The 10,429-nt window shown below is 34.3% G+C and overlaps 1 protein-coding gene across 1 annotated transcript; it reads left to right on the top strand.

Moving 5' to 3' along the window:
• The first annotated feature begins 7,605 nt into the window (after positions 1–7,605).
• On the top strand, positions 7,606–8,383 carry FERD3L (Fer3 like bHLH transcription factor). Its single transcript, XM_053468120.1, has one exon. It carries the CDS (start codon positions 7,774–7,776, stop codon positions 8,266–8,268), a length of 495 nt encoding a protein of 164 aa, XP_053324095.1. The 5' UTR covers positions 7,606–7,773; the 3' UTR covers positions 8,269–8,383.
• Positions 8,384–10,429: the final 2,046 nt, after the last annotated feature.

Below are 10,429 nucleotides of genomic sequence, written 5' to 3'. Positions count from 1 at the left end.
ATAGTTACACTCAGCCACCAATGCGATCTCTTGGTTTAATCAATTTTGCTGAGTAAAGGCAAAAAAAATCTGAGCCCACCCAGTCTGCAGTCCTAAATTCTAACGTATATAATTTGTAACACTCTGAAACTGTCTCTTGATATACAGATCAATAACTAGATAATATATTCTATTTTTCCCCATGAAATGGGTATGCTTGAATTATAAATCTGGCAGTACATGAAATTGCAAAATTGTGTTCTTTACAAAATCTGGGACCAAAACAATGCAGCAATGCCATAGGGTGGCATGAATGCAAAGCACACAACTTGGCTAACCTGAAAATGCAATAATTCTATAACACTCAAGGCTATTCATTTGTCTTAATTATCTGAGGATTATCTGAGGAAGTAGCCTACCTCCTGCAATCTGAATTGTTTCATCAAATGAAAAAGAAGAAAAAAAAGTCAATTATTTAGAAAAGTGCAAAACGTTAGTAATGGAATTGTTGCATAACTACTTACATTTTGTAAATGCAGATGATACAGTGCCACCCAAGATGATGCAGTAAAGCATGGGCAAATGTTTAAAAAAAGGTTTTCTAAGAATAAACATCAGCAAGACAAAGTTTGTCATCCAACACCAACAGTCATATATATATATATATATAACATAGTTTTGTGCCACTTATTCTTGTGTCAAATAAACAGATGACGAATTGTGAAACTCAAAGAGAGTTTAGACACTCTTGTAAAGTCTTCCAATATTTAAAGTAGTAAAGATGTGTTTATTTGCCTGTTAGATGAAAACTATATGTTAAAAACTGGTGGAGTCAACATATATATCAGTCTGACAACCAGCGTAGTGCTATGTATTTTCCCACCACCCATAAGATGATTGCAATCATCAAAGTACGCATCAAATCACATTAATCATCAAGGAGAGGCAGGAGATGCTAAATACTTCCCATTTTCACTCAAAAGTCTTTCGCATCTCTCTCTATAGACCTATACTGGAGGTAACTAAGTTATCAATGCAACTGAAACAGATTGATGCATAGTTAGAAATATATATACAGGCCCAGACTGGGACAAAAAATAGGCCCGGGCATTTAGGACTGAGCAGCCCATTTTTATTTATTTATTGTTAAAGCCCACCCTTCATGTATCATCTTTGCATTTCCCCAAAGCACTTAAACATTCATGATAGACATAAACACTTACTCACTCATTCACACAAATCATTAACACATATTCATTAAAGAAATCATTCAAGCAATTCATCCACACATGAATTCATTCATTCTCATACGCATTCTCACAATTCATCCACACATTTATTCATTCATTCTTGTGCGCATTCACACTACCCCCTCTCCCCATCCCCTTCTTATCTGTCCCTTCTATGTTCCCCCTTATCACTATGTACCCCCTTCCCCATTTCTCAATATGTACCCCCTCTCACTATCTATCCCCTCTACCCCTTTCTATCTAACCCCTCTCCTCCCTCTGCCCCTTCTCACTGCACCCCCCTCCCTTACCCTACTTACCTTGTTGCCGGAGTAAGCAGCAACTGCGACCGGGTCCGCCACTCTAGGGGGCTGTGCAGCCCCCACCAGGGCCGGCCTTAGGGATGCGTGGCCGCACAGGGCTTAAATTAAAACATCTGGGTTTTTTTGTTGTTTTTTTTTAACTTTATTTAAACAAGTTTATTAAACATGAAGGATGTTAAATAAAGTAAACAACAAAAAAACCCCAGATGTTTTAATTTAAGCCCTGTGCGGCCGCGCACCCCTAAGGCCGGCCCTGGTTGGGGCTACCCGGTCGCAGTTGCTGCGGGCGTAAGGGGCAGGTGCCTCTTATGCCCTGCGTTAATGCGGCCGGATAGGCCCAGTCAGTCCGGTCCTGACTGAGCCTATTTTAAGGTAGGGGCCTTGAGCTGCAGCTCCATCAGCCCCTACGTCAATCCGGCCCTGGGCCGCCCGGCCCACCGGGAAAATGCCCAGGCCAGTCCAGGCCTGTATATATATATATATATATATAATGTACAGTATATATATTCTTCTTTTGAGTAAGACCCCACAAATGTAGAGGTAAGAGATAGATAGATAGATAGATAGATAGATAGATAGATAGATAGATAGATAGATAGATAGATAGATAGATAGATTAATAGATTTCTTTTGAAAGCTTTGATGTCCAAATGGGATTTTTTCTGAACGTACTTTTACATATAAAAGCAAAAATGTGACTCATGCACTTAGTGATACCCTCTAAAAAGTATTTTAAACAATAACCTTGTAATGGTTTATAAATGTACAAGTTGTTCTTTTGATATGCCACAGAATCTAAATGGATGTATTTGTATTTTTTAAGTTTGCATTCGTCATTTAACAAGTGGAATTAGCAAAATGTTTCACCTTTATTAGCTTGTAGACAATATTATTTACAATTACTTACCCTGTTTAAGGAAATAGCAATGTTTTCATTTATTTACATTACTGTTTAGATTGAGAAAATATCCATTATCATAAAACGACTTAAAATAGCTGTAAATGGCTCTTGATCTAATTCCCAATGACTTTATAGTTTGCTATGATGTGATAATGGACTGCGTTCCCCTTGTAAATAATCAGGATGTATACATGAAACCAACACATGTTGTCTGTGTCACTGTGGGATGAAGAAACAGATTGAATTCATTTCTCCAGTTCAATAACCACAGACAGTATCCTAATGTAAGGATTTTGTAATACTTTTGTAATTGAATAGGAACTCATATTTTGATATATAATCACATAACATTTCATTAACATTAAATTATCAAATGCTGATCACAATTGTTTTTTTTTATCTGCTTAATTACATTTTCATCATCTCCCTTGTGAATGAAAAAAGACCATAATGGCCTGAACTAAGAATGGTCAAACTGTACATTTTAAATAAATAAATTAATTGAGGTATACAATAGACCTGACAGAAGTCTGCAATTGCCCTTTAGAAACATAGAATTTGATGTCAGAAAGGAATCATTAAGCCTATTTAGTGTGCCCATTTTTCCTGATGTAAAGACTCAAAAAGGGCTTCAAGATCCCTGTGCCCACCTATCATTTATCAAACCCCTACCTGTATTAAGGGGACAGAGATATCCAGTTAGCTTAGTTATCCAGAAGCTTAGGATCTAAGTGCATTAATTAAAGGTAAATTCAAAACCAACCAGACTCATTAAAATGAATGTATGCAATATTTACACACACATATATATATATATATATATATATATATATATATATATATATATATATATATATATATATATATTTAATAAATTTATATATATTTATAACTATTTGAAAATATTGATGTAGAGATGAGCTCAATGGAGACAAGATTGATACATTGATAAACTGCACCATTGACATCAAATAAAGACAATGAAAAAGAAAACAAATCTGGCTTCTATTAATGCTTATTGTATTGCAGAATACTGTTTCTAAAATGAATGACATATTAGCATTGGCTATCATATTATTATATATTTTATATCAGTTATTTATTATATATCCAAAACACAAAAAAGAAAAGCAGATGTGTCAGAAACAAGAAACAAGGAAGACACTTGACATCACATGATCTCAAAATGGCATTGAATTTTGTACTATTAATGCAAGGTTATGGGTAAATATAGTTAATCTGCCATTTTCAGAATCATGGTCTCAGTTGAATTAAGTATCTGTTCCTAGTAGCACGCAGGAACTCACAGCTGATAAAGTGGAAATCTGTGCCCAGTCAAGTCATTTCTTTTCTTAAAACAACAGGCAATAAATACTACACATATAGTACTTGAGATTCCAAGAATTTTATATGCTGTAATTTAATCCCCTGGAACTCAGAGGATATTAAATGAATTTAACTGTCTTAGCTAGAAATCTCTGATACGGGGTATGCCTTTGATGTTTATATTAGAATCACTTTGATGTTTCTGTATTGTTTCAAAATTAATAAAAAAAAGACTCTGGAAATCATTTTGGGATTACAATAATGACAATATGATGATGAATGTCACGGTGTTAAAAAAAAAAGACATCTTTGTTTCTAAATATTTATCTGAAAGCCCGACCTGGTATTAGAACTTGTTAAGTGTGGAATATTTGGGCATTACTTTTTTCACTAGCAAATAGATTCATACAGTCGGTAAGGAGAACTATTTTACATCTGCATCCAAGTTAGACAATTCGTTCACGATCTTTTGTTGCACAAATGGCAGAACTTTATTTTAGAATAATGTGAACCATGTGAAAGATCGTTAGCTTGTGTACCCGGAGAATTTAAAATGGGAAATCTCCAAAAGACATATGGATATAGATCTGTCGATAAGTGGTTTTCTTTTATAGTCTTAAAGAATATGGCATGGACGTCATAAAACAACATAATTAATATTGTGCATGAATTGATAAAACCACTAGACAGATCTTATTTTACATGGACTCTGTTTACAGCGATTTGCACTTATGTCATTCTAGAAATGATCTCAGGTTACAACGTGGTATCTTTGGATTATTGAACATTGCTTTGACATTTAAAATTTCTTAATATATTGTGATGTGATCTGTAAAATATACCAGATACCAAATATATATTTATTATATATATAAATACAAAATATAGCATTTGGAAGTATATGCAAGCTTTAGATAACTGTGCATGTACTGTTCGGTGTATTGAATATTCTTTATCCCATACAGTATACATGGTAACTTCTCTAAGAAAATTAGATATCATACTGTAGATCAGGAACAGATAGTTAGGCCCACTGGTCACTGGCAACGCTAGGTCTGGGGTTCACTTAACAAGAACTTAAATTGTGATTTAATATTTTGTCCTGTTGATGTTTCTGGTAGCTTTTGGAAGTTGATGGTTAAGAGGGTTGTAGGCTCATCTGGATCTTCAGTACTGGTCCACCCTGGATTTGCTGCTTTGCCTCTGGGCTGTCTGCTTTATTAATTATATCACCGCTATTTGCTCACCAACACAGCAAGGTGAGTCGCTAATTATTAGTATATGTTGTACAAATTGCAAATGCCATATTCAGTACCTATTGTCTTGGCTGCTGTACACTTAACCTGATACCTGGTCATTCTTAACTAGACTGAAAATAAATGTACCTCATGGCCCTAACAGATTAAAAGGCTCCGCTTCTAATCAGTAACAACTTTGAGAAAGCATTTTTTTATATTAGAATTTACAAGCAGCTTTGCTTGGAAAACCCACAGTACACTGGAAGACATCAGCCAGAGAGAATGTTTTTTTTTTCCTGAAAATACGGCCAGTATCTTAAAAAAACAGCTTTGACACAGCAGTTTTGATAAAATTTCTATAAATGAATCAAATATTTTGAGTTTCTAGTACTGTCCATAGCTACAGCAATGATTTGTGATGCTGACAGTTACTGCAGATACTATATAAAACAACTTTAGAGATAAGAAAGAAAATACGTGTTTCTAGATAGATAAAGGCAAAGGAAGAATCATCTATTTAGTTTTAGCCTTAAAAGCTTTTCAGAGGTTTGTTGATGACTATATGGAAAGTATCACAGGGGATGAAAATCCCAAAAGCTTTATTTGTGAATTATCCCATTGTATTAAGTATAAATAAATGAATATATATATATATATATATATATATACTACAAATACATTATTTGATAATTTACTGATAAAAATAAAAACTGGAAAAGTCATGTGTGAGTTTGAATCAAAGGATACGGGATAGTTTTCACCATATGAAGTAATTTACCTGGAAGACCAATTTATTACAATTGAAGTTGAAGCATGCATATGTTTTAGGTTTCTGGTTTGTAGAAGATGAAAAGAAAGCCATAGTTGAAACTGGGGTTTTGTTTGAAGTAAGTGAAAGGAAAGCATTAAATACATACATATCCACATTAATGAGTTTCCATTTTCCATTCAACCTGGATCTGTAATTTCTATATTCTACATTAGGCATTTATTGCTGGCCTAAAGTACTATTTTGATTTTCGAAGTCAGATGCTTTTCCATTTCCTCCTTTGTCCCAGGTGTGGACATCATTATGTAAAATGAAAAGGTGAACATCAAAGAGAGATCTTGAACAACTGTTCTGGTATCCATCATGTAGGTGACTGACAAGATATTACATTTTCTTACTTGGTTTTTAAGAGTATAGTTTTTTTAACATTGCTGTTACATCCTTTTTTATATTATTTATATTGATCTATATAGCACAGGAATGGCCATCATGTAGCCTTACAAGCATGGCAAAACTGTGAACACAATAGAGAATTACCTGTTGGCTACTTCTGATTTTCTGTTCTTATGAAAAGTTATTGATTAAACTTTTTCTAATTGTTTGTGAATTATTTCATACAATAAGGCAGGAGACATTAATTGTCTTACTCCTGATGGAGGGCTAGAGTCCATTGTAGCTAGGACTAGACATATACCAAATTGCACCCCAACCAAGAATAATCTTTAGTGCCTCCTGCCCAATTGCTACAACTCCAGACCTGTCTCCCTAGGAAGAATATATCACTGCATCGTACCCCCTTCCCAAGTTAGGCACACCAGATTCCGCTGCCTGGGATGTCTGGTGCTAAGACCAACCCTGACCATAAATATAAATGATCCCCAAGGTGCAACTTTTCAGTTTAAGTACTTTCTGTGAACGGTGTATGAGACTGTTTTCGTACACAAATAGCTATTTCATCTATGATAAATATCTCCAGAAAAAAACTTTGGATTGCAATTAAATTTAGCCATCACGTAGGAGAAATGTTGCTGTGTGATAATAAAGCATGACTGAGATGTAGTAGGATACAAGAAGTATTTCAGACTGGCTATTTTATTTCCTAGAAAGACTACAAGAATATATGGCAAGGCTAATTTATTTTGTATAAATTCTTATAGAATAAAGGAAGAATATCAACAGCACAATACATATTGTAGATTGTTAAAATGCTATAAAGATAAGTAGTAAAGAGTTCTGATTACAGATTATTGTATTTAAAAACTTGATTGTCTTGAGAAAACACGGGGGGAAAATCCTGCTTGCGGAATTGAAGAGAAAGTTTTAGTGCACGGTTGGGAACATATTTGAACTTATTTGCAGGATAAAGCTGATTCCAACAGTTACAAGTGGGAATGCAATACTGAGTAGGCAACACTGCTTGCTTAGGCTAATGGAGGTCCTGCCATTCAACTGCCTCCGCACTGGGAAACAGGGTAAACATTTCTCTTCGACCCTTTGCAGACAACTCACCTCTTTAGAAGATCATAAAAGCAGGCATATACTTGTTGCACATCAACTAGAAGCATCACTTGAAAACTTCAGAGGTTCCAGAAGACGAAGAGCCCCAGGCAGGGTGTGCGTAGAAAATAAGATTTGTGGTCAACTATTTTTAAGAAACACTTTTCTGCAATCATTCTAAACTCAGTGGGTGAGATATAGGACTATTATAAAAATGACTCTTGCTTTACTTGGTTAAACAGGATTTAGAAAGCTGAACCGCTACTTAACTTGGAATATCCACGTGTCCAAGGATTTTTGTGTCTATTCCTATCAACATTAAGATGAAACATCTTTCACACTCTTTTTTTTGCTATGTAATCCTGTTATCTACTTGGATATAAATATTAATGACTCTCACTCAAGTTTGTCTGAGATGGTTTCTTCAAACAAGATAGACAGAGTATCATCAAAACCAACTCATCCAACCTAAGACTTGCTGAGTAGCAACAACATTTTTAGGCAACATTACATGGAAAACCAGAAGAATTTGCCAGATTCTCGTGTTTTCGACCTTGTGGCTGATATAAATGTGATGGATTTTTCTTACAGGGAAAATCACCAGTTTTCTAACACAGTGATGACTCCAACACCAAACGTGAGCCTGTGTGACAGATTCTATGACTATGCATCATTTGGAGATGGAGAACTCTCATTCCATGGAGACGTCTCTTCCATGACCAGATTTGCGGATGAGGAGACAGAATATGAAGAAGATTTGAAATTATGCTCTCCACTTGGGAGACCTAAACGCAAAAGAGTGATTAACTATGTGCAACGTCAAGCTGCCAACATCAGAGAGAGAAAAAGGATGTTTAACCTCAATGAAGCCTTCGACTTGCTTCGCAAGAAGGTACCAACTTTTGCTTATGAAAAAAGGCTTTCCAGAATTGAAACTTTACGTCTTGCAATAGTTTATATTTCCTTCATGACTGAACTTCTTAATACCCCTGAGAAGCAAAAATAGGACATGTAAATAGTAGGACTAAATTCTCCATTTGGCTTTTTTTTCAATTAAGTTCATTTACATTTTGCATGTGGAAGAAACAGGGAATTTCTCAATCATGTAATCTGTTTTTGTGTTTTCGGATTCAATTTCGGCTAATAATGGTAACTCAAAAATATTTTTGCTAATTATTAGAAGTAATTCTTCGATGGGAAATGACATTTCAGTTTTCAACAGATTTTACCTATGTTTTGCTAAGCTAGTATTTGCTCTTTATAATTCTTGTTAAATAGTTCTATTGATAAATACATATATATTATAATTTGACATATATATATATGATCTGTCCTGTACATACTGTGTTATCAAATGATAAATGTGTTTAGGGATAAATAAAGTTTTATTTAATTTTGTGAATATTCTGAAATATTTCTTATTAATTAATTATATGCAAAGTAAAGTTGACGCAAAGCATGTCACAAGTGTATTGAACAAGTGTATTTGTGAAAAAGAGAGCTGGACATTCAATTTAAAACTTCAATAAGTTAGTTATACACTATGTTACTGCATGGGGATGTATTTAATATCGTTATTTGTTAACATTTTGATTATTTTTTTTAAAGAAAAATGTGCAGGTCTTGCAAGGAGACGTCATGTAACTACTTTCAAAAAGTAAAAATAATGATATCATAGAAATTAAGCATGATATATTTTTGCATTATTGGCTATGACATGGATTAAATGAAAAAGAGACTGTGAAATGTTTGACCAAGGGTCCACTCTGTAGTCTTCTTGTTGGTGCATAGCTGTTGGAAGCTCTGAGAAACCCTGGCGTTTCTTCCTTTGTGTCAGCCACTTTCAGCGAACTAATTGGCTTTTGATAGCAGTTGATGCTGCACTTACACCTGCAGGTGGAAGGGGATTTAACTTCACAGGCTAAGTCAAACACAAGAAAAACTTTAATTATTTTGGCATTATCTGATAATGCCTTGGAGGTCACTGTAACAAAGTGCCTGGGGATATCACCAAATAAGAAATACATAGAAAGGATAAACAGATAGAAAAAGAATCATTTAAAAAATAGCCCATAAAGTTGCCATGTAAGGATATTAAAACAGCTCAAGTCTCAAATCAGGGGGTCGTAACAAACTGCCAGGGCTATAGAAAAACATTAACCCTTTCTATAGTAAAGGTGACATTAAATAAAGTTATAAATTCATGTAAATTTTATACCCAAATCAAGGATCCATCCTTGATTCTACTTCTAACTCAATTCTGTAACTAGGTGTGTAATCCTAAATCACTTCTCCACGGGTAATAAGTTACTCTTGTCATTTCAATTCTTCACAAGGCCTGGACGATTCAATCGGCACTAAGAAAAAAAAAATGTGGGTTGAGGGTGTTTGTACACAATGTCGTTTCAAATAGCGATCAAAATCAAGACTGCTATTGTCAAGAGAAGTGATATACATTATCAGTGTAAATGACATGATTTGATGACAAAATCACTAGAGATGGCTGCTATTCATATTAAAACTTCTACAAATCCTTGTCTTACAAAAAATATCTCTAAAAAAATTGATATTCATTTCTAATGTGTTTGCCATTAAATCATAATATAAATATTCAATTATTAATGTCCTAATTTTTCAATTTTTCTCTCAAATGTAACCATAAATATCATTAGCCTATACACTTAAGCATTTAGCATTTTGATATTTCATAATTACGTTAACCCTATAGTTTCTGTCAATAAAGTGTTTTAAGTGAGAAATATATATATATATTTTAAGGACCATTCAGATTGAAGATTACTTGGAACTTTTTTACTTAGGTTGCAGCAAAGAGAAAGCCAAAAGCATATGCATGACATAACTTTCATAAGATCATAGCAGATATGCATGTTGCATATGTGTAGATAAGTTGTGGTGAGTTGAAACCTGGTACCTTAATAACTTAAGTATTTATTATGAGAGGAACCCCAGCAACTTTTTCCCACAAGAAAGACTGAAGTGATTCTGCATAAGGCATACTAAAACCTCCAAGAATTATCAGCTCATCAGCTTCGCCATGCATCAGGCCAACTTCCTCCTTATTATTGAATAGGGACGTTGATGGGTTTAAATGTTTCATTTTACAGACAAACTCCCAGTTTAGGTTGTAAATCCTAGACAGTATGGAA

The sequence above is a fragment of the Spea bombifrons genome, chromosome 5 (assembly GCF_027358695.1).
Source record: "Spea bombifrons isolate aSpeBom1 chromosome 5, aSpeBom1.2.pri, whole genome shotgun sequence".
In the NCBI taxonomy this organism is placed as follows: Eukaryota; Metazoa; Chordata; class Amphibia; order Anura; family Pelobatidae; genus Spea; species Spea bombifrons.
Note: the sequence above shows the minus strand (reverse complement) of the source record. Positions and strands in the feature narration are given on the sequence as shown.